Below are 24,386 nucleotides of genomic sequence, written 5' to 3'. Positions count from 1 at the left end.
CGGGCTTGCCTGTCCAGAGGCAGATGTTGTGGCCTCTGGACTAGGCACAGGGCTAGGCACATTTGGAGGATTGGCTGATGTTGTGCCAGGAGGATCCTGATGTTCCGGCAGGAAGGGAGGTCGGCTCCACCATGTGCTGGCGAACGAGCTGCTCCAGGGCATTGGCGATGCGGATGTTGGCCCTGGTATTTTCCGCCAGGGCCTGACCAATGGTCACGTTGGCCGCAGCATTTTGCTCCAGGGCCTCAGCCACCCGTAGCAGACTGGCGTTCATCCTCTGCAGAATCTCCGTATGGAAATCCGATTTGAAATTGAGTTCTGTGAGGAGGGCCACTGCCTGCGAGGGGGATTGCCCTGGACTGGCTTCTGCAGGGTCCTCAGCCGGATGTACTGGTTCCTCCCCTGCAGAGCCAGCAGAAATTCGGCGGCCAAGGCTCCCCTCTGGAGTAGACTCATCCGCCTGTGTCTCTGTTAGGAAAAATGAGAAAAGACTCACATTAGAATCTACATATTGGCCCACTAACATTTCAGAGTTGGTGACATCACAAGATTTACCTGGGACAACATGAGGAGCCGCAAAGTCTGGCATGTCCGTATCCATGTTGGGCACGCCAAACACCTCCACAGGCTGCACACACCCCTGTGCCAGCTCTTCTAAATCCGTCAACTCCAATGACACAGGTGTGGGACCCCCACCTGTCCCCCTTGCATGCCTAGCCCTGTCCGCGAGTTTTTGCTTTAGGCGATATTTGAAGTCGCCCCATCTGTGGGATAAAATGGAAGCCATTATCCTTTTGTTTAAAATGGTGTTTGTTTTTAGGGGGGGCAAATGTTTACTTACCGCCGTTTGACATCCCGGGCTAGACGGACATAATCACCCACCCTATTGACAGCAACGGCTACCTCTTCCCACATTCTCCACTTCTGGCTTGTACTCATATTCCTGTCTGCCTGTGGCAGGATGTCCACACACTTCTGAATCAAAACCTCCATCTCCTTTCTTGTGAAATGTGGCTGCCTTTTTTTTTTTGCAGCTTTGGCCGGAATACTGGGCCCAGCAGCCTCTTCCATGTCATCCTCCTCACCTATTTGTTTAAATATTCAGATTTCTCTAATTCACAACTTGCCCAATCTTATGTTTCAAATTAATCATTGAGACAAAATGCATGAAAGACTTACCGCCTGACTCTTGGCCATTGTTTCCCTAGTCTGTAGCCATGTCTGAGGTCCAAACAAGAAATACACCAGAATTTAAATGTGTTTTTGTGACGTATTTATACATGCGTCCTTATTTTGCGGCCGCATCATTGATTGTGCGTTCCTATGATCCCTCCTTAATTTGTGCGGGAAACGAAACACTATTTATGGCTTGGTGTGTCTCGAGTCGAGGTGGCGTTTTTGGATTGTTGGAGGTTACCTTGGTTGGAGTTTCTTGTTTGCGGATAAAGGAGTTGGCGTTTGGAGTTTATTTTGTTTGCTAGATTTGCGTTTTTATTTTCCGTTCGCTTTTTTATTTTTTTGGCCTCGTTTTTTGATTTGGTAAGTTTTGTGAAGTCTAACTTTGGTTCAATTGGTGTCTCATTGTGTTTCTTCTTGTTTTTAATTTTTGGATCCATAATTTCATATCTTTTAGCTTTTTTTTAATTTCGGACCCAAAGACCTTTTGATTTGGAATCTTATATATTTGCTCTTGGTAAGTCCATTTTTTATCTTGTATTTGCGAACTAATTAGCGCATTTTTCTCTGTTTGTTTATTAACTTGTATTGGCGAACTAATTAGCGCATTTTTAAATGCTTATTAATCCTGTAAAATTGTTTGTGGTTGTCCTTTCGCTTTTTTGGCTTACATTTCAACCCATTTTGATGTACTGTGTGCAATGTCGTTTTGCTCTTTGGCCAAATGTGTGTTTCGCATATTTTACGTTTTGTCTAGCACAAAATTTAGAAACATAAATGCACAGACTAAAATTTTTCAAATTATTTTTGGGATTAATTTCAGTTTGGACGTATCATGACAATACCCCGGCATGTAAACAGCAATGGATGGTATCATCAAGCTAAGTTGTTCTTAATTATCTTTTGGGGTGGGTCCAAAGCCTTACATTCCAATCTTGCCATTTCAGGTTGATCTTGGGCGGATTGTTCTGGCCATGCTCCCGGAAGCCGACCAACCTCAATCTCGTCCCAGGCGTAGGCATCGTAGGTGTGCAAGGCCCCAGATATTTCGAACACTTGTCACCCTTTTTGGAATGCCCGATGATGAGGTTTTAAGACGCTACCGTCTTCCTCCCAAAATCATCATAGACACTCTCTCATTAATAGAGAGTGATCTTGAGCGGCAAATTGACAGTCCAACAGCAATACCACCACTTACGCAATTTATGGCGGTGTTACATTTCTGTGCCTCAGGATCGTTTCAAACAACGGTGGGAATAGTGGCGGGCATCTCACAATCCTCCTTTTCCAGGATCCTGAGGGCAGTGATGGAGGCACTTTTCAAGCACCTCCATCATTTTATTAAAATGCCTTTGGATATGGGTGCCCTTAGTGTGGCCAAGGCCAATTTTTACCAAATAGCTGGCTTCCCACACATCATAGGGGTTGTGGATGGTACTCACATACCACTTCAGCCTCCAGCACGGCTGGAGGCAATATTTCGCAACCGTAAACACTATCACTCCCTGAATGTAATGGTGGTATGTGATGCCTCCCTCCAGATCCTGTCCCTGAATGCAAAATTACCAGGAAGTGCACATGACTCCTTCGTCATCCGGCAATCAGGGATATGGCACAAATTAAACAACCTCCAAGCTGGTGATGCGTGGCTTCTGGGTAAGTGTAGACCTTTAGTACATAACAATGTTAAGCTTGATACACAGTGATCCTGATGTTGTCTATTCTTTTTCACAGGAGACAGTGGATACCCTTGCATGCCCTGGCTGCTCACTCCTTATTTGGCTCCCACACCAGGTCCACAAAGTGAGTTTAATACCGCACTTACAGCCACCAGGCAAGTGGTGGAGCGCTGTATCGGCCTTTTAAAAGGCCGATTCAGATGCCTCCACCGCTCTGGTGGCGAGCTCATGTATTTGCCGGATATGGTTTCGAAAATTGTGGTCCTGTGTGGGATCTTTCACAACATCGCCATAAGGAGTGGTGTTCCAATGCAGCCAGAGGATGCCTTACCTGAGGATGGCGCCCCCGAGGTTGGTCGGAGGTCTGTATGTGGGGGGGCCATACGCGATGATGTGGTGGCCCGATATTTTAGGTAATTATTGACCAAACAACAGTGTGTATACCCAATGTGTTACGGTTTTTTAGCGTTCATCTTTTTTGATATTAATTCTTGCACCATCTTCTGTTTGTTTGCATAATCTTTGGCACTCCCACGATGACTACTTCCTGCTACCCTTCAAAAACCTTTATGTGGAAACTTCTGGAATATATTCTGACACCAATATTGCAACGCCATATTTTTGAAATCATGTGGGCATGGACCTTCGTCAACCAGTTCTTGATTTGTTGTGTGTTTGTTTCGTGTTTTTGGTATGTGGTGTATTTCTGATTATCACTGTGTGTTTTGTTTGTGAGTGACCACTTTGTATTTTGATTTCTGTTGTGAATAAATATTTGGAGAGTGTAATTTGTTTCCTTTTTGGGCACGTTAGAAGCAAGTGTAAACAAACTCCCAAACGTTAATTTTACCTAAGGGGTAACCCAGTAATGAAGCAAGTGGAGCTAAAATGTAATATTTTTTCGGGGTACTAACCAACACAACAAGGAATCCTGTACAATCAGTTGCCTTCGTAAGATTGTCCTAAGCAGTTTGGCCACCAAATAGGAACCTGAAAAATGGTGTAAACTATCATGTTGACCACCACAAAAAAGGAAAATGACATTGGTACTGGGAGGTGTTTCTTGTGCCTGTTTGCATTTAAAATACAACACACAATCTGTAGTGAGATTCTGTGGCAATCCTTGCTTGAAGAGTCTACTTATGTCAGTGTAAAGAATCTTGGATTTACTCCAAACGCATGAGACAGAGCTTGAATTAAAACTGATTTATTATGAAACAATTAGAAAAAAAAAACAAAAAAAAACGAATTCCTAAGGAGGACCAACAGATGGTCAAGGCCCTGCAGAAGCCCAGTGACCTGCTCCCACATACGGGCCACACAATGAAAGATTTGTGCCCGACGCCTCTTTCCTCTGTGGGTGACAAAAGCTTGGGGATTAATAAATCGATAATGAAGCAACATTCTAAAAAAACACAAAACAAGCAAACCAAAACTTAAAAGCTTGTGGGCAAAAAAAACATTACACGGATAAAACCCAGCACCCCAAAATGTCGGAGGCCAAAAATACAAGGGCCCTAAAAAAATGCACACAGGTGTGATATGTGTATGGTGACATCAGCAGGAACAGGTAAAGACAACCCCCAAAAATACCCTAAGGCGACAGAAAGCCAACAAAAATGGGGACGACACATGATTACATACAAACAGTTTGTGGTGCCCAAAAGAAAATTTAAAAACATACCGTTCTCCAAAACGCCAGAGCCAGAAGCCACTCCCTGGACCACCTCGGAGGTGGCTACATTCCCCAAACCTAGGGGCAGGGTGTTTGAGGAATCCTGGGAGGGGGTATTTGGAGGAGGGACGGATGGAGGAGAGGGGGAATTGGGCTGGAGGGGAAGTAGACCTGAAATCTCGGCCACAGGGTCTGGGGAGGAGGGGGTAATTGAGGAATTGGGGGTTGGAGAGAGGGGCCGGGACCGGCATCTTGTCTGGCGATGCCGCCGTAGTCTTTGCTGTGCCCCTAAAAAATGAAAAAAATATTGTGGTTAGTTTCAACAGGAATCCAAAATAAAAAAAAAAAATAAAAAAAATAAAACAATGACTCAATAGGACAGACATGAAAACATGCACATGCAGATATGACTACAATGACTCAATAGGACAGACATGAAAACATGCACACGCAGTTAGGGCCCACAAGATAAACTTGAAAACCACAGTCCAGAAAACTTACTTTCCGCAATCTGCATGCGAAAGCATGCCAGCAAGCGGGGCGTCCGCCGGTGCAGGTCCGACCACCTGCGCTCCAGCTGGCCAATATGTCGGCGTGAGCCGAAGGAGCGCAGGCGGCGACGTACCTCCGCATATGCGGAACGCTTTCGCCTATTTGAGATGGGTGGAGGCTGACTGGTGATCCGCCTGTCCATCACCTCCGTCAGCACCAGCAGTTCGCGCCTGGTGAATGCGGCGGATCTCATGATGGCAATGGTGTTTTTTTGGCTAAATATTTTTAATAAAGCACCCCAAAAAAATTTGATTGGCTAATGTATTTGGGAAATTAACAGGACAAATTGTATTGGTTAGTGTATGAGTCATGTGTTCGACAGGGCCACAAATCTCTTGAGAGTTATGATAGGCTTGATGCAGTGACATGCGTAAGCAAATTTAAATAAAGAAATGAACCACAGAAAATTTGTGGGGAGACAAACAAATAGAACAATTGTTTAATTGGGGCTAACATGTCTTTTGAACAATAAAAGCGAAGGTTTCAGCCGTACGTATTCTGCGAGCAAATACAAACACGGACAAGATTAAAGTTTATTGCATTGTGTTGAAAAAAAAAAAACAATTAAGCTAATTGATACATTGATTGGCATGATACGATTGAGGGAGGTAGGCAGAAAAAACGAGCAGGTCATCGGAATCTGACAGTCCCACTTCCGGTTTGTACTTGTGCGTGCGTTCCCTTCAAGCCATTTCGGGGATGTACGCTCGCTATTTGGCACGCTCGTTAGTTAGAGGAGGGGTCGGCTGAGTTTGGGGCAAATTTTTTGCTGCGTACGAAAATACGAGCGAGTGCTTGAATTTAAATATTTTTTTACGTACGCCGAACGTACGTACGCCCAATTGCGAGTGGGTCTGAATCAGGGCCCTAATCCCTAGCATGAAACGGTTGTGTGCATACACATAAAAAGTGGGTGTGACCACGTGGCACAGGAGTGTAGTACTCCATCATAGGTGCATGATCAGTGCTTCCAATGTGCTGGATTGTCCCCATCTATTCTTCTTCCCTAAAAACACAATTTGCAAGCGCACACATCCTGCCTGGGGCACATGGCATTTGTTCATTGCTATTCTGCTATGCAGAGCATTGGTTAATAGAACATTTAAAGATGTCCTGATTGCAAAAGAAAAATAGAACCCTCACATCTTTTTTGGGAGGTATGTATAACAGCCTGGATCATTTGAAGCCATAGTACACATGTTTGTACTTTAAAGTCTTTTTTTTCCTATGGCATAGGGTACCTGTGCTTGCGTGCCCCATAGTCATCTCACTGAAAGGTATGGCTACAATTACACCCTTTGCAACTAAACATTATGTTACAAGTAAGTGTGCATTTCTATCCAATGATAACTTATCCCAACTTGCATGTCCTCCCAATATCCCCCGAGAGAATACCTCTAACAATGCTGATTCAGAGGTTTCACTAATAGTATAATCACCAATTTATATTACTCACTAAACGTTCCCTATCCAATTTCCATATAATTGATGTGACTGCTATGATATATTCTGTTTATAATATTCTCATGATGTCCATATGATACAAGCCTTACAAGCTTTCAGTAGTAAAACTAAAAAATGTCATGTCCCTATGTCAACCCTTAGTTCAAGCATGGCCCTGAATCAGCAGTAGATTAGACTAACATGGGAATGGTTATATCGTTAGTTATCGTCTTTCCAGGCTTCTCTTTTTATGGCATTTTAAAGTTTTCATAAAAAATAAAACAAAAAACAGTCTCTGAATTTCACAAAGAGAAATGTATGCTTGGAACCATATGTAGATAATTCAAATTCCATATAATTTTCACATTAAAGGTCATTTTGAACCGTATGTGTCTTTTTATAACAAAAAAAAGCTAATTCTGAGAGGTAATTGACAGAAAATAAATAGTGTAGCAGCTTTAGTAACATTTCTCTAACCAGTTTTAGATTTGCTGCTGCTTAATATGTTTACTTGTATTCATATATGAAAAGAAAGGAAAATTGTACTTATCCGGTTGCAGCCCCCAAATTTTGTTTTGTGCACCCACAGCCATTTAACATTCCTACACATGCAACTTCCCATCATCTGGGGTGAGATGGGTTAATGTGAGAACCTCTAATCATGTATAAAAGTTGGCTCCCACGGTTACAAGCAGACACAAATATATAGTAGAGATGTGCATGGATCCTTGTGCATGGGCATAACTACCATAGGTGCAAGGGGTGCAGCTTCTATGGGGCCCAGAGCTGAGGGGGGCCATCTTCCTTGTCAAAGTTACGTGTTATATACAATTTTCACCATTGGGTGGTACATAGGGGCCCTTACAAAGTTTCGCTATGGGGCCTACAAATAAATAGTTACCCCCCTGTCCCAGTGTTTTGGCTTTGGCAAAACCATGTTCAAATGGTTTTGGCAAAATCACCCTTAAGTGATTTGGTTCCATAGATTTCTTTAAAATTGGTAAAAACAGCTAAAATCATGTAATTTACATGATTACCTGTTTACATGCAATCTAAACTTGAGATATGTTTTTTTAGATCCAAGATCCGAACTTACGGGAAGACCGGAGCCGGGACTCGGTTCTACTTGGAACCCTGAAAGTGATCTGAGCCTGGACTTAAAGTTCAGGTTTCAGTAAAACCGAACTGCTCATCTCTAATATTTAGTTGAACTTATCTGCAGACTTTCCTGTTACATGCACAGGCAGGAGAACAGTCTGGTCTGAATTTTTTAATGAGAAAACTGGCAGCACTAAAAATACGGTATGTGCCTGAGCATAAAGTTAAAGGTAATTTCCAATATTTTCTTAGTGGATATACCACATTTATTTCTCAGATACTTTGCAAATATTACTTTTCATTTTGTAACATGAATAATGTTCAACGTGGTCTATATTTATCATATACCGAATGGCAAGATTATAGGCTAATCAATGTCATGCTAGTGGGATTTTGTGAACTCGGGCTGGGTTCTGTGGTTACTGGTGAAGATACTCTATGCTGGAAACTCGTTGGCATAATAAAGTTTCTTCGCCTGAGGAGTGAATCACTGAAGAGAGAGATATACAAGACTAAAGAGAAAGATGCAACTGGTAGGCTCTGTATTGGCTAAAAGACTAGTGGGTCCAAGTGGACTGGACAAAGGTTCTGGTTTTGTAGTTTACAGGACTCTGGACTCCAGTTACAGTAGGGAATTTATAGAACCTAGGCTTGTCTTTAGAATTTGGAGTGAAATCCAGAATATTGAGATCCACTCGGTGGTTTATCTCGAGTTCTTGGCTAAGACTGGATTTGGACTGACCGGACTAGGACCGGACTTGAACAGAACCGGACTGATGCCGGACTTGGACTGATCCAGTCTGGCACCGGACTTGGACTGAACCGGACTGGCATCAGACTTGGACTGAACCGGACTGGTACCAGCCTTGGACTGAACTTAACTGAATGCCTCTGTAGTCGGGCTCTTAGAAGCACAGAAAGTCTGATCACAAACTGGTCTGTGATTGACATTGCATTGGCAACCGGAGACTCCCACAGGAAGTCATATTATACTAGCTGCTGATCGAGGATTGGCCGCTACCATCAGCTTACCTAGAGCTCCAATGAGATTGGTAGTATGGAGATCACCTGAACCTGGGGAACATGGTGGTGCCCAGCACCAGGGACTGGCGGGAAATGGAGACTGCGGCACACCTGAGAATACTGTAGGAGCTCTGCGCTGCCTGCCATGAGAGAGAGCACAGGACGCTGTACAAGCGGAAGGACGCCATGCAGCATGACTGCAGTGACCTGATAGGTAAGTAGCGGGACCTCTTGCAAGCCACTCAGAGCCATAACAATCAATCATTAGGAAACTAATATATAAATTTGGTCATCATTACTCCCAATAATATGAGTACTGTACATGTGAAGTCACTGTTACTGATACGAGTATCCATACAGGTTCAAATGCAAAGTCACACCACCCAGTTTTTTTGTGTTCGCAGCCGCCATTGTTGGTATTGGCACTAACACCAGCCCTCTGGTTGTAAAATAGTAATTTCTTGGTGTCAACTGGGCAGCCACCTGTGCGGAAAATGTCCATTTTGTGGGACTGTCATAGGCATGTAGCCAGACTTCTGGGTGCAAAAGATCCGTCAGAAACATGTGTCCCTTTGTCAAATGCAGGGCCGGCTCCAGGGGCCGGAGCACCCTGTGCCGGCCCTTAATAAGGCGCTCTTACATCGCCGCGCGCGACCAAAATTGTGGGCGTGACCTAATTTCCATAGGTCACGCCCACTACATGACGTTATTTGGAGACGTGCCAGCATGGCACGCCTCCAATAACATCAGGCTGGGGGTAAAGCCCAACACTGCGTCACTGGTTGGGCTTCCATTCACACTCCGGGGATCCGCCACCGCCACACAGCTGTGGTGGTGGGGGTCTCCAATCTCCCGATTTGACCACTTCGGCCCACGGGTGGAACAGCGGGACAGTATTGTCCCGCTGAAATCGGGATGCTGGGAAGGGGTGCGCCCTCTACGGACTGGTCGAACACTCCTAGAGCCGGCCCTGGTCAAATGCACACTCCAGGATAGGACAGAAGTCTGGCTACATGCCTATGACAGTCCCATAAAATGGACATTTTCCGCATGTTTACAAGGTGGCTGCCCAGTTGACATCAAGAAATGACTATGTTACGACCAGAGAGAACAGGTTGTGCTTGCATGCCTATGCATGGTGTAGTGCACTCGGACTGAGAATCAGGCCAGTGCATGCAGAGTTTGATATGAATTCCGGTCAGCAACAGTAACATATGCAGGTGCTGTACCCGGAAATACACCACAGACACTTGGACCCCTGTTGTTCTCCATTTATTATTTTATGTGCAACAAATACATTTGCTTTTAGACATAAATTACACAACAAAAACCTCTCTAATAAAGCAGTCTCACACTCCTAAAAAAAATGCTAAAATGTGCTCACAAATGTATTTCCAGGAGCTTGCATGTGTTTGCAATTGTACAAATATGCTCATACTGTCCTCGCATATGTGTATACTTATATGCACAGTGTGAATACATGCAAGAAACACCACAACTGCTTGAATAGTGCTTAGACTGCCTCAGTGTATAAATCAGGTGTTACTATTTCCTCTCCAGAAGTCTGTTTTGTGTCAACCAGATAGGGATTGTTCATACTTGCCTGCTTTTGAAAAAGCATTTCAGGGAGATTGTGAAAGCAACACCTATGAGTGCGGGGGTAAAGTGGGCGTGTACTGCTACATCTGAGAGGAGTGTCATAAAATGACTTACATCTAAATGTAAACGAGCCCCAAAGCAGTCAGTGAGATCTATTTGTTGATGAAAACGCACTGATATTTTTCAGATAATGCATGTAGCCATAGGGATCATTGGCCCTCATTCAGAGCCGCACGTTAACAACAGTACGCTCGTTCCGAGCGATGTTTGCACATCTGCGCATGCGTACGCTTTTTAGTACGCATGCGCGAACCAGTCAGTGCGGCCGAAAATCCTTTGTACGCTATATAGCGAGTGCCGGCTATTTTGAGTGACAGAATGAGGCGTATGTGGGTGGTAACAGGGGAAGGTGCTTGAAAATGGGGAGTGGAGATCCGAACGCAGGCGTGCTTAAAGGTCAAAACGGGCGTTTTATGGGTGTGTATATTTAAAACAGCAGCGTCATTGACCACGTCACTGGGTTATTTTATAGCCCGAACTGCACGCAAATTTGTGGTAGCAAACACCAACCACAAGAATAGCGAGCAGTTCATACGCTGGTCGATGTACTCGATTAATCTAATAAATAGCGGACATGACGTAGGATGCGTGCGGCCAGGGGGCGTTTTTAACAAATAAACGAGCGTATGTTTTGCTCGCTCGTTCAGACTTAGAGGCGTGAACAGACTGCAATGTGCGTACGGATCATTTGAATAGCCACCCCTTGTTTTTAAACGAACGACCGCAAATAGCGTACGGCTCTGAATGAGGGCCATTGTGCCTTATAACCAATGCAGGGAAATTATACTAGTGATTCCAATTGAATGTATATATCCTTGTTTGTTATATATATATATATATATATATATATATAATAGCTTCATAATGGGCGTAAGTTGCAATCAGGAAGATTTCTAGACTCTTCGGGGAGATTGCTACTATATGGATCAGCCCACAGATGATACCAGATTGGTGATTCCGTGTAGTGACTATAATGCTACTAGCTGTAGTCTCTCTGGTTCATTTTATTTCCAGAAGGGAAACACACCAAAACAATATTATTCATAATCCTTATTTGAGAAGACCTCTGTACAGTAAATATTTGTTATCGGTAAAATCATACACATACAATGTTTCATATATCTTGATAGAGAAGATATAAAAAAACATACTGTATCTTCCCAAACTTTATATAAAATATGTATGCATCCTATACCAGTTTTAAAGCAGATCAGAAGACCAGCACACCTTCTGCCTGATGTTAAAGAAAATATTTTTTTATAGCGCATATAGAAGAGAATGTTAAACAGTAATTTAAATTTGTTGAACATTGTCAGTTTTGGGAGGGCAGTCTACTCTAAGGAGCTGTCCACATCCTAACCTTCCCCTGGGCAACATATTGCATTAGAGACTTGATACATCTCCCACAGTATAGGTGCATACACACACAACGATTTTTTGAACAATTATCGTTAACGATATCGTTTATCGTTCAATCGTTGAAAAAATCGTTCACTTTCTGAGTTAAAATGATGAACGATTATCATTCATGCGAGTTCACGTTTGTAGTTTGTAGTTCAGTCAGACTGACCAACTCAACGATTTTCAGTAAGGGAATATGCAAAAATCGTTTGTAGTTCAAAAAAATCGTTCATTACTTTTAGTAAATGAACGATTTTAGTAAACGATTTTCATTCATTTTTCCCTTGAATAAATGAACGAAAATCGTTTACTTACTAAATCGTTGTGTGTGTATGCAGCTTTTGAGATATAATTGTGTGGTAAGTATTTACAGACCCTCCAACATGACCCCCTTCCATCTGGTACAAAATGCTTTGCTCTTGGACTTCCCTCTTAATTTATGATTGGCGTCTCCTGTGTTGAGCTAGTTCATTGATAAGAAAGGTGTTTCAACACAGGTGACAGCAATCATATATTAGGAGGGAAGTTCAAGAGCAGAGAACAGTGTACCTGATGGAAGTTGTCATGTTGGAGGGTCCGTTATTATTTTTAGACACACCTAGTGGTCTTTCTTTCTAGAGGCAGTCATCTTGTGGCCTGTGGCAATACGCAGACAATTGATTTAATGGGACCTAATGACATTATTGAGGAGCAAAATTCAAACTTAGTTTATAAAACTTAGCTTTGAATATGATTACATATAAATAAATTAAAAGACTGTTATGTGCCACATAATATATACGAACAAACAAACATATGATAAGGTCAAGGATAGTGCCAATAGTTTTGCTAATGCCTCTGGGAACCTATCACATTGAACCAAATTGATCTGGAGGGGTAATATTGTCTGATATCCTCCTGACTTTTACATATATTAGTAATATTCAATATATTCAATATGGCAAAGTATTATATAGGTAATTTAATAAAACATAAATTGGTAAACATAGGTAATAAAATCCTATCACAAAAAAACATTATACCATGTATAATTATCACATATATACAGTAACATTGCATCAAAACTATGATCTTGCAACAAGAAAATGAGTATTCTTTCCTCTCTCTGTGTATCTGTTCTTGTACCATTTATGTGCTCCAGCGGTGCACTATCAGCTTCTAGTGCTATTGTAATAACACTTTACAGGCCGATAATTACATTTCTGCACCTATTTTATATTGAGATTTGAGCCTGATTATACTGGTTCATTACTATTGTTGCTTATGTATATTATCCAGTATGGGAAGGAACCTTTCTCTTGTGTGTTCACATAATCTAAATGTATCAGTCACTGCATGATGTTCTCTTCTCTTGATACTACAATCTAGTAGCAGATGTATGCAGCATACCTTTGTTATGTACAATAAAGTTTTGTGTAAATACTTGTTTTTTAGTACAGCCTCTTCTGATGTCAACCTTTTGCCTCCAACACCAGAGGCCGAGTATAATTGGCGACTTGTACCCTGCAGTGCTGAATCAGCAGCAGCAGCCTATGGTATTTTAGCTAAACCTTTAACATTAAGGTTTTCTTTTATCCTGAAGAACACAGGGATTTAGGATTTCAATAATGAAATGCAATCAATCAGCATCACTTGTGTAGTAACAAGTATTGTCAATGGGCTTTACTTAGCATGTCTTTATGGAATATACTGAGCACAGGTCACCGGGATGTCAGGTTAGTGAGTGGCCTGGGAGGGCATATGATATATAAAGGGTTATTGATCTCAGAAAAGGAGATAATCTATAAAAGTCTGAAATTGGGGGGAAAAAAAGTTTTGAAATTCTAATATTACCTGGAAAAATCTAAATCTTTAATTTACGAAATGGTTATGGTAATAAAATTGGTAGACCATGGGAGCCATTTACTTTTTTTGGCAGCTGTAGGTGCTGCCAAAAAGTGGTTTCCATCTTCGTTGTTACATCATGCATTGTTTTGTACACTGGTGGATAATGGATTTGTTTAACCAGCATGTACAAACAGCGGGAGAAGCACATTATTGCCTTTTGCAGTGCTATTTGGATAGTGGATGGATTATCAGAGTCTTCAACATGACCCTTCCTGCCTGGTAGAAGATTCACTGATCCTGAACGTTCACTACTGCAGTTATATGTTCTGGAATAACTGGGTTAAATAAACCACCCATCTAATCATTTAATTGGTTCATTACAGGTAACTGCAATACTAATTAAGTGGGAAGTTTGGGTGCTAACCATTTTGTATGGGTTCAAGGGGTTATGTTAGAATGGGTTGTTTAAAAAAAAAAAAAAAAAGAGTGATAGTCACAATAATACATCCAGATTCTGCATATGAATACAGCATTATTATAGGATATCATTTCTAAATATGACAGTCACAGGAGAGGGAGGTTCCCAGGGGCGACTGCAGAAGGTGGCACTGTGAAATGAGTCATCAGATTTGCAACATTTTGTAGTGGAAGGCAGGGCCCCGCCCACTTCACAGCAGAGGTGGATGGGATGCAGGAGGGTTGTTTTCCAGGCATTTTGGAAGAGCAGGAAAGTGTGGTATAAATTTTCAGGAAGAGATCTGTAGGCTTTAAGGTTTGGGGAAGCCCCATATTATGAGGAAATGGCTATTTAGTGAACATATAAAATGAGATCTAGCAATTTTTCCATTAAGTGGCATATTATAGGGGTGATTTTCATGTTACGGTAGAAAGCAATCTGTTACAGTAACAGCAATACTTTACAGTGACTTCTTATGTTTGCAGATGTGCATTTCAGTCTCATATCTAAAGGCACCCTCCCTCATCCCTGAAGATGGTCAATCTGTCGTTATCGGCAGATTGACCAGCATGTTCAGGCGATGATTGATGTCGGAAACGACCAACAGAAGCGCGCATTGCTGGTTGTTTTTAACATTTTTGTGCCCGATTTGTGAATGATTAAGAAGCGTTTGAATGATTACGATGTCGTAATCGTTCAATCGCTCATTTAAATCGCCTAGAAGATACTAGTAACACTCACAAATGCCTTATAGCGTCTGTGCAGAGTGGGGAAGGACACAGCAAATGTTAAGGTCATTCTAATTTATGTGCATGTATGCATTGGTCCAGTGCCCTCCAGGAAGACAGCATTGCTGACTGATCATAGAAGCAATGTACAGTGGCAATCTTGAAATACACAAAAGAAATGGAGCTGGATGAAACCAACATTTCAATGTAATAGCATATACTTTCATCGGGATTTTAAATGGCACTCCACTCCAAATTGCTGCATAATCCAACTGGTTTATTAGACGTCACCAAAGTTTTGGGTCCACATGATTCTATTTCAAGCAATACAAATGCTTAGGTCACACATGCACACTCTAGACAAGGTGGAGGGATCTTAATGGATCCCTCTTCCCAAGCTGAGAGCTCTTTCAAGATGAAGCAGCATGCTAGCACCATCTGAAGGTGGCATTAGCTATTTGAGTAAAGGTCCGAAAACTTTTTCTAGCTTGATAAATAGCACAACTTCAGTATGCTCCAAAGCTGACAGCTATGCAAGAGATATCTCCTGCATTATGGGCTTAATAAATAGCCTTTTAACATATTTGCAATCATGCTGAAACCTCTTATTGCGGCCCATGCTAATCAAGTCTACCTTACTATACTGCATATTAGACGGGCTAGGACACAACCACCGCACAACTTGAAGTCAGGTTGTACATTTTACACAACTTTTAAAATTTTACTGCAGCACAAATGGTTTTTCCAGGTGACAATGATGCAACCAGTACAGGATCTCAATTTGCTTCTAATTCCAAATCAGCCCCAGAGACGGTTTACTGCAGTTAGAAGTCTAAAATGAATGTTAGCAATATTCCATAGACCATCTGACCATACATCATATATGTGATGAGAGTCATGAGACATTGTAGCCTCTCTGGTTCTGCTTGGGCACATGCAACGGGGAGGCTACTAAAAATGGAAGCAATAAACAGGGATTGAGGAAAGGCCAAGAAAAATCCATTGAAGAGAAAAGCCATGAGGAAGACACAGGGGACTGTATCATTTGTATTGTACTTGTAAGACATAGCAACCCAGAAGACTCACAAGTGTAATATCGATCCCATAGTGGTTTCATGTTCATTTAGCTATTCTCTAGCACTGATATATATTTCTGTACTTTCAGCTTCAGGCACAAATAAAGGCTATACATTTAGATTACAGCTTGAGGCTGCATACTCCAATGTATTTTCCTGTTTTCTGAGTGTGTTTCACAATATTAGTAGGCGAGAGGTGAAGTAAGAGAAAGGAGTCTGTGCATCCCTGAAATGCAGCCCCACCAACAACCATTTATACAGATCTCCCTACTTACGGAATGGTTCCCGTCAGCGGCAGCCCGACAGGAGCAGAGGGCGACGCAGCGGAAGCCCGACAACGCTGGAAATCCCGATCATGGATAGGTAAGTATCCCCTAACCTAATCCCCCTAACCCTCCTTAGGGGTGCCTAACCCTAACTTCCCCCCAAGTGCCTAACCCTAATCCCCCCTCTAAGTGCCTAACCCTAACCACCCCCTTCCCCGCTACCTAAACCTAAGTCCCCCGGGGGGGTGCCTAACCCTAAGTCCCCCTCGGGGGTGCAAAACCCTAACCCTCCCTCCCCCTAGCCTAACCCTAACCTTCCTGGGGGGGTGCCCAACCCTAAGTTCCCCCCGGGAGCCCTAAACCTAACCCTCCCCCCCCCGGCTGTCCGCTCGCGGCGCCCGGCATCACTACGATCATGATGCCGGGCGCCGGTCTCCCGGCGTCGGGGAAATGCGGGCGTCTACATCTAGACGCCTGGCATTTCACCCTTGCCAGGATAAGACAGTCGGGAAGCCGGCTGCCGGTATATAGGCAGTCGGCTTCCCGATTGCTTCCCCTACTTACTGTAATACATATACTGTACTAGATTTCCTCTCTCTTCAGAGATCTTGCAAAGATAAAGAGTTCTTCTCAATCCTTAATATGTATCAGAGATTTCTCCAGCAATGACTTAGCATCTGGATAGGATTGCAAAGTATTCTGATAATTTACCAAGTAACAAAAAGCTGAGATTTTTATCACTTGTCAACTAGCACAAATCACCATCGGAGTATGGTGCTATGGTTATTTACACGTCCGATTGCTGCTGCCGCTCATTCTTGCGCATCCACTGTCCTATGCCAAATGATATCTTGTGTGCTTTCCCTAACCTCACGAGTGCACAATGTGGTTGCCCAGGTCGGCACCGGTGTGTTATATTTTGTTGACATTCATCATAATGTGGTCATGAGAAAGTCAACATGGTGGTAATGGCAACATGGACTACATCAACATTCATCATGTCAACAAAACATCCCTGGTAGTCTAGTGGAGACTTACCTGGTACGGTGGGATTGGTGGCTCCAGCAGTGTCTTCTGGGTTCGGCGATTACATCCTGATGACTTCTCGCAGATCCTGCAGCTAAACCTAACCCTCCTCTTAGTGCCTAACCATCCCCTTCTATTAGCCGGAATCGGTATGGAAACCCGGCTGCCGCATGGCCGGCAGTTCGATTCCCGGCAGCCCGACAGATCAGCAGAGTCCGGCAGTGGAATCCCGACAGCGCTGGAAATCCCGATCGTCCCTAAGGTAAGTATAAACTAACCTAACCTAACCCCCTAACCCTAACCTCCCCCCGGGAGTGCCTAACCCCCCCTTCCCCTAGCCTAACCCTAACTCTCCCGGGGGGGTGCCTAACCCTAAGTCCCCCCCTGGTGCCCTAAACCTAACCCTCCCCCTCGCGACGCCCGGTATCCCTTCCATCGGGATGCCGGGTGCCGGTCTCCCGGCATAGGGGTAATGACAGGCGTCTAGATTTTAGACGCCTGTCATTTAACCCTAGCCGGGATTGTGGAGTCAGGAAGTTGGCGGTCGGTATTGCGTCCGGCGGCTTTCTAAACGTACACCCTTCTAGTGCTATTGTAATAACACTTTACAGGATGATAATTACATTTCTGCAGCTATTTTATATTGAGATTTGAGCCTGATTATACTGGTTCATTACTATTGTTGCTTATGTATATTATCCAGTATGGGAAGGAACCTTTCTCTTGTGTGCTTACATAATCTAAATGTATCAGTGGCTGCATGATGTTCTCTTCTCTTGATACAAGAGATCGGGATGCCGGGGCGCCGGTCTCCCGGCGTCGGGTAAATGACAGGCATCTAGATATAGATGTCAGTCATTTATCCCACGCCCGGATAAAGCAGCCGGGGAGCCGGCTGTCGGTATTAAGGTAGCCGGTTTCCCGACTGCATGCCCTATTAGCTTAACCCTAATGCCCCCTCCCACAGCATAACCCTAACCATCTCCCTGGTGCCTAACCTCCCAACCCGTATCCTAACCCTAACCTACTCCCTAGTGCCTAACCCTAATGCTTTACTCCTTTAGCATAACCCTAACCTACCCCTTAGTGCCTAGCCCTAATGCTTTGCTCCTTTAGCATAACCCTAACCTACCCCCTAGTGCCTAGCCCTAATCTACTCCCTAGGGACTAACCCTAATGCTCCCCTCCCGTAGCCTAACCCTAACCGACTCCCTAGTGCCTAACCCTAATGCTTTACTCCTTTAGCATAACCCTAACCTACCCCCTAGTGCCTAGCCCTAATGCTTTGCACCTTTAGCATAACCCTAACCTACCCCCTAGTGCCTAGCCCTAATCTACTCCCTAGTGACTAAACCTAATGCTCCCCTCCCGTAGCCTAACCCTAACCTACTCCCTAGCACCTAACCCTAGTGCCAAATCTCCCATAGCTTAACCCTAACCAACTCCCTGGTGCCTGACCCTAATGCTCCCCTCCCGTAGCCTAACCCTTACCTACTTCCTAGTGCCTAACCCTAACCATCCATTGATGCAGCCAAACCCTAACCTACTCCCTAGTGCCTAAGCCTATCCTTCCCCTCTCATAGCATAACCCTAACCTACTCCCTAGTGCCTAACCCTAATGCTCCACTCCCGTAGCCTAACCCTAACCTAATCCCTAGTGCCTAGTCCTAACGATCCGCTGATGTAGCCTAACCTAAACCCTCCAAGCTCTGCAGAATGTCAACATTTCACATGTTGATATTTAACTTATCGACATCGAGAACATGGCAACATTATGAGTACATCCTCATCAACACTAAGCTGATGTGAAATAAAACATGCTGAGATTCCCGGAGGGTAATTTTTTTTCTCCCCCACTCAGTAACTGATAAGTACATTCCAGCACTAAAGCTACAATAAGCAAAACAGGAGCTGTGATAGCATGGAGATAAGTGCAGGGCTATTTTCTGGATAAATAGGTTCAGGAACTGTGGGTGGAGCTACTGAGGGTGGAGCTATAGAAAAAATAATATATACCCTATACACACAGCCTGAAGGTAATTTTATACCATATTAGTAATAATTTGTGCCTTAGACAAAGTTTGTGTACATTGAACCATCAAAAATCAAAGGTTTTATTATCTCAGTCATGCCAAAATTATTCCGTAATTCGGAATATTCCGTATTTCGGAATATTTGGATATGGGAGACTCAACCTGTGTATATGTATATATATATATATATATATATATATATATATATATATATATATATATATATATATATATATATATATTTATTAGTATTTAAAAAAGAAGGCACTCAAAAGGGCCTTTAAAATAAAACTTATCTTATGAAAACTACATTTTGGCCCAGGACATTACCATCATAGTTAGTGACAGGTTCAGTTCCTGCTTGTTCCTGCTGAAAAATAGGATAAGTGTATACAGTACCTTATACATTTACAACAAATTCACAGTAGAAGCCAACTGTGTGGGCACAAGTTGGTAACATCTGACTGTAAGGCATTGGGCTTAGAGGTTAAATAGATATGACCCTCAAACACGTCACATAAGCTTCATTTTAATTAGGGGTGAGCAGGTTCGGATTTCTGAAATCCGAACCCCCCCGAGCCCCCCCGATCCGAGGCAGATCCGAGTCAGGCTCGACTTTTCCCGCCTGACTCGGATCTGAAATCGAGGCAAAATGTCATCATCCCGCCTTCCGAGTCTCGCGGGTTTTGGAACCTATATAAGGTACCCGCGTCGGCGCCATTTTCTCACTCGGCTGTGGACAGTGAAGAGGGAGGGTGGGAGTTAGGGCTGGCTGGGCTGTGTAGTGTAGTGTAGTGCAGAGTAGTGTTGTGCTGTGCTGTGCTGCGCTGTGCTGCTGTTGTCCACTACTTCAAAGTCCATAGGGGCTGGCTGTGTTGTGCTGTGCTGCTGTTGTTAATAGGGGCTGTGTCCACTACTTCAAAGTCCATAGGGGCTGGCTGGACTGTGTTGTGCAGTCAGTTCTCCATAGTGTCCACTCCAAAGTCCTGTGCAGTGTCCCAGTCCTAAAGGGGTGCTGTAGTGTTGTCCAGGGGGTGCTCTGTTCATCAGGGGTGCTCCCCCCAAGTGCTAAAAAAATAATATTTTTTGTGTGTTTGTGAATTGTGTGCGCAGTAGCCGCACGTGCATCAACAAAGTAGTGCCAAGCGTGCGCCTGTGTCATAAGTAAAGGGCCGGCTGGCTTGACCGTTAAAGGGTGCTGTAACCCCCAAAGTACACTCCAGTCCAAAACCAAAAAAAAATTATTTTCTGTGTTTGTGAATTGTGTGCGCAGTAGCCGCACGTGCATCAACAAAGTAGTGCCAAGCGTGCGCCTGTGTCATAAGTAAAGGGCCGGCTGGCTTGACCGTTAAAGGGTGCTGTAACCCCCAAAGTACACTCCAGTCCAAACCAAAAAAAAAATTATTTTCTGTGTTTGTGAATTGTGTGCGCAGTAGCCACACGTGCATCAACAAAGTAGTGCCAAGCGTGCGCCTGTGTCATAAGTAAAGGGCCAGCTGGCTTGACCGTTAAAGGGTGCTGTAACCCCCAAAGTACACTCCAGTCCAAACCAAAAAAAATTATATTTTCTGTGTTTGTGACTTGTGTGCACTGTGGCTGCACGTGCATCAACAAAGGAGCAGCGCCAAGCGTGCGCCTGTGTCCCATATATAAAGAGCCGGCTTGCTCATTTCTTAAAGGGTGGTGTAACCCACAAAGTGCACTACTCTCCAGCAAAAATAAAAAAATATTTTCTGTGTTTGTGTGTGCTTTAGCCGCACGTATATATCAATATAACATAAATGGAGGACCAAACTTTCTCCGATAAAAATAAAATAGGGAAAGATCAAGAACCACTTCCTCCTAGTGCTGTTGCTGCTGCTGGGAGTTGTTAATCATCCCAGAGAGGAAGTAGGAACATCACTACTTTTACTAAACAATTGACCCTCCAACAGTCCTTAGCGAGGAGGATGAAGTACGACAGCAGTCATCCTGAAGCAAAACGTATAACTGAGGCCTTGACTGCTATGTTGGTGTTAGACGTGCGTCCGGTATCCGCCATTAGTGCAGTGGGATTTAGACAATTGATGGAGGTAGTGTGTCCCCGGTTCCAAATCCCGTCTAGATTCCACCTGCATCCTCAAAGCAGCAGCGACAAGCGTGCGTCTGTCTGTTAAAGGATGGTGTAACCCTCAAAGTGCGCTCCACAAACAATAAAAATATTCTTCTTCTTTTTTCTGTCTTTGTGAATTGTGTGGGCTGTAGCCGCACTTGCATCCTCAAAGCAGCAGCGACAAGCGTGCGTCTGTCTGTTAAAGGGTGGTGTAACTCTCAAAGTGCTCCAAAAAATAAAAAACTATTTTTTTAATGTGTTTGTGACTTGTGTGCGATGTAGCCGCACTTGCATCCTCAAAGCAGCAGCGACAAGCGTGCGTCTGTCTGTTAAAGGGTGGTGACACCCTCAAAGTGTGCTACACAAACAATAAAAATATTCTTCTTTTTTCTGTCTTTGTGAATTGTGTGGGCTGTAGCCGCACTTGCATCCTCAAAGCAGCAGCGACAAGCGTGCGTCTGTCTGTTAAAGGGTGGTGACACCCTCAAAGTGTGCTACACAAACAATAAAAATATTCTTCTTTTTTTTTCTGTCTTTGTGAATTGTGTGGGCTGTAGCTGCACTTGCATCCTCAAAGCAGCAGCGACAAGCGTGCGTCTGTCTGTTAAAGGGTGGTGACACCCTCAAAGTGTGCTACACAAACAATAAAAATATTCTTCTTCTTTTTTCTGTCTTTGTGAATTGTGTGGGCTGTAGCCGCACTTGCATCCTCAAAGCAGCAGCGACTAGCGTGCGTCTGTCTGTTAAAGGGTGGTGTAACCCTCAAAGTGCGCTCCACAAACAATAAAAATATTTTTCTTTTTTTTTCTGTCTTTGTGAATTGTGTGGGCTGTAGCCGCACTTGCATCCTCAAAGCAGCAGCGACAAGCGTGCGTCTGTCTGTTAAAGGATTACATCGGTGACAGCATCCAAGTAGGCATGTCAGACAGTCCGTACCTGTACTGGCAGGAAAAAGAAGCAATTTGGAGGTCCCTGTACAAACTGGCTCTATTTTACCTGAGTTGCCCCCCCTCCAGTGTGTACTCCGAAAGAGTGTTTAGTGCAGCCGGGAACCTTGTCAGCGAAAGGCGTAGGAGGTTGCTTCCACAAAATGTGGAGAAGATGATGTTCATAAAATTAATTATCAACTCTTCCAGGGAGACCAGCCTCCAGAACGTACAGAGGGACCTGTGGTTGTGGATTCCAGCGGGGACGAATTAATACTCTGTGAGGATGAGGATGTACACAACACTGAAGAGGGTGAGGAATCGGTGGATGAGGAGGATGAGGACGACATCTTGCCTCCGTAGAGCCAGTTTGTGCAGGGACAGATTAATTGCCAGCTTGTTTTGTGGGGGCCCAAACGAACCAATCATTTCAGCCACAGTCGTGTGGCAGACCCTGGCGCTGAAATGTTTGGTTTGTTAAAGTGTGCATGTCCTGTTTATACAACATACAACATCTTGCACCTCTTTTTTTTCTTTGCATTATGTATAGTTTGGGGCCTAGTTTTTCAAACTGCCATCCTGTCTGCCACTGCAGTGCCACTCCTAGATGGACCACGTGTTTGTGCCGCACACTCGTATCTCTTAGAATAGTCATCCAGCTACCTCGGTGCAACCTTTTGGACATAAAAACACTATTGTGAGGTGTGAGGTGTTCAGAATAGACTGGAAATGAGTGGAAATTAAGGTTATTGATAATAGCATAGGAGCAGAAAAACCGACAAATTTTGTGATTTTAGCTGTTTTTATGCTTTTTTTCAAAAAAATACAGATCCAAAACACAAAACCCAGAACCCAAAACACGGAAGGGTGGTTTTGGCAAAACCAATCCAGATCCAAAACACGAAGAAAGATCCAGATCCAAAACCAAAACACAAAACACGAAAAGTGGCCGATGCACACCCCTAATTTTAATATATGAAGTGTTGAAACTTGGTCCTGTGAGACCTCCAGATAATGCATGGTAACTCTAAATGTAATGTGCCAGGTTCCGTGCTCCAAGAGCATTGGTAGTTTATCTAGTTCCAGATGCTCCCAGATAAGTACGAGAGGAGAAAACTTTCCTGCCACAGATATGATGACAAAATCTTAATACAAATTAACAATTTTATTATCATTATTATTTTATTTTCTACTTTCCTATACTCAAAATAGGTCAGAGTGTGCTACCACATCACTGCAAATCTTTGGTTTGATTATGTATTTCAAGTTTTTCAATGTAATTCTAATAACAGATACATGGGGCGAGATGTAATAGGGTGTGAGTTTTGAAAATGAGTAATTATAGAGCTATACCCGCACATTTTCAGAACTCACTCTATGTAATAGGGTGTGAGAACATGCAAACTCGCATGTTTCTCACACTCCTGCAACTCACAATGGCAACACACACATCCAGATGTATTGCCATTGTGAGCATACAACTCAGGCAATGTAATAGTGTACAAATGTTTCACTTGCACGCTATTACTTGTGAAAACTCAAAAAAACCATACCTGCTGCAGGATAGCGAATCTAGCCTGAGCAGGTCCGGGTTACACAGAAAGATGCACAGATTCTTGAGATCCGTGCATCTTTCTGTGTGTTTAAAAAAAGGTAACAGTAAAAAAAAAAATATGTGCCCCCCCACATGCATTACCAGCCCACAAGTACCAGTACCACAAGTACCATCATGTGGGGCATTAAGGACCCAGTATCACAGTAATGTATGAAAGGGCAATTGGAGGAGCTTTTGTTTCCTTCTATGTGACCCGGTCATCTAATCTATGTGACCTCAGCTGAGATGCTGGCCATGACTGTCACAACATCTCAGCCTGATACTGCACAGATCAGCTGACCGGGTCACACAGAAGGAGACACCGATCACACTGATCCTGCAGATCATTTTTATTTGATTTATTTTCTAATTGGAGCAGAAAGGGAGATCTGGGAAGGGAGGGCCAGGGGTTGGTGGGGGTAGACAGCAGAGGGATATCTGGTGGCACATGCACAGGCACATTCTCAGGGTATGTTTTTTGCAAAAAGAAACCCTGAGAAGTGCTTGAATGGGATTTTCAGGGACAGAGTTTACTTGCAAGCTCTGTCCCTGCATGTGATATCTGATACGTGATGTATTCGAATATCACAGGGCAAATTTGGGCGAATTTATGACATGTTATCCGCATCTGAAATGTGGATTTTGATGACTATGC

At 43.5% G+C, this 24,386-nt stretch overlaps 1 protein-coding gene across 6 annotated transcripts in view; it reads right to left on the bottom strand.

The window, feature by feature from the left end:
* Positions 1-24,386, bottom strand: part of TRIM55 (tripartite motif containing 55) — a 192,930-nt gene that overhangs the window by 22,909 nt on the left and 145,635 nt on the right. Inside the window, exons 10-11 of one of the 6 annotated variants that reach the window (XR_015878049.1) lie at positions 4,540-4,818; positions 4,159-4,209 (exon numbers count right to left, since the gene is read on the bottom strand). The exons of 3 other annotated variants lie outside the window; for them this stretch is intronic. Coding sequence is in view for 1 of the 3 variants with exons in the window: in XM_088469336.1 (XP_088325462.1) it covers positions 4,609-4,818 (210 nt within the window). In the remaining 2 variants the exon portion in view is untranslated. Of the gene's footprint in view, positions 1-4,158; positions 4,210-4,507; positions 4,819-24,386 lie in introns of those variants that run through there. 2 more of the 6 variants (XR_015878050.1, XM_088469336.1) reach the window with 2 other exon arrangements.

The sequence above is a fragment of the Taudactylus pleione genome, unplaced genomic scaffold (genome assembly GCF_031769625.1).
Source record: "Taudactylus pleione unplaced genomic scaffold, aTauple2 ptg000090l, whole genome shotgun sequence".
Classification (NCBI taxonomy): domain Eukaryota; kingdom Metazoa; phylum Chordata; class Amphibia; order Anura; family Myobatrachidae; genus Taudactylus; species Taudactylus pleione.
The sequence above is the reverse complement of the archived record's forward strand: the minus strand, read 5'-3'. Positions and strand labels throughout refer to the sequence as shown.